The 682-nt window shown below is 66.4% G+C and overlaps 1 protein-coding gene across 1 annotated transcript in view; it reads right to left on the bottom strand.

Moving 5' to 3' along the window:
- WNK4 (WNK lysine deficient protein kinase 4) overlaps positions 1 to 682 on the bottom strand; it is a 13,457-nt gene that overhangs the window by 3,373 nt on the left and 9,402 nt on the right. Inside the window, 2 exon segments of the mRNA XM_009895454.1 lie at positions 89 to 312; positions 389 to 477. Coding sequence (XP_009893756.1) covers positions 89 to 312; positions 389 to 477 — 313 coding nt within the window.

The raw sequence follows: 682 nt of genomic DNA, 5'->3' as shown, positions 1-682 counted from the left end.
CAAAAACCAGCACCACCTGCATGGGAGGGGACTCGTCACGTCAGGGCGCAGGGAACCCACGGTGCCCAGAGTCCCTCCATCCCTGCACCCACCATCTCCTGGGCCACCTCCTCCGCCACATCCTTGTAGAGCTCAAAGAGGAACTCGATGGCGTTGTTGTCCTTGTACTTGCCATGAAGCTTCTTCGTGTCGTCCATGCGCAGCCAGAGCTTGAGCCCAGACTTGACGCCGTCATCCTCCTCGGCCAGCTCCACGTGCACCCCCGTGTCCTCCTGGAAGAAGGAGTGCTCCAGCAGGTCCTGGATGGTGTACCTGTGGGGAGCACAGCTCAGCACGGGGCCGGGGGCCAGGAGGGGGCTCTGCCGCCCAGGCCCCCACTGCCCCCCACCTCTCATTCTTGTCCATGCGGATACAGCCCTCGATGATCTCCTTCAGCTCCGGAACCTTCACCTTGTAGAAGCTGCTGGGCTTCAGGCCCTGGGGGCGACGGGCATCAGTACCTCCTGTGCCGGACCCTGCCACAGCGCCGGCTTTGCAGCGCCCGGGGCTGAACCCAGGCTCTGCGGGACCACAGGGCTGCCGGACGCTCCCCGGGCAGCCGTGGCCCCACAGCCCCCGGCATCCCCAGGCACAGCCCCACCGGCAGCAGGGGACACCTTGGGACAGGGCTCCCAGCCCAGCG

Source organism: Charadrius vociferus, unplaced genomic scaffold (genome assembly GCF_000708025.1).
Source record: "Charadrius vociferus isolate BGI_N301 unplaced genomic scaffold, ASM70802v2 scaffold730, whole genome shotgun sequence".
Lineage (NCBI taxonomy): Eukaryota > Metazoa > Chordata > Aves > Charadriiformes > Charadriidae > Charadrius > Charadrius vociferus.
Note: the sequence above shows the minus strand (reverse complement) of the source record. Positions and strands in the feature narration are given on the sequence as shown.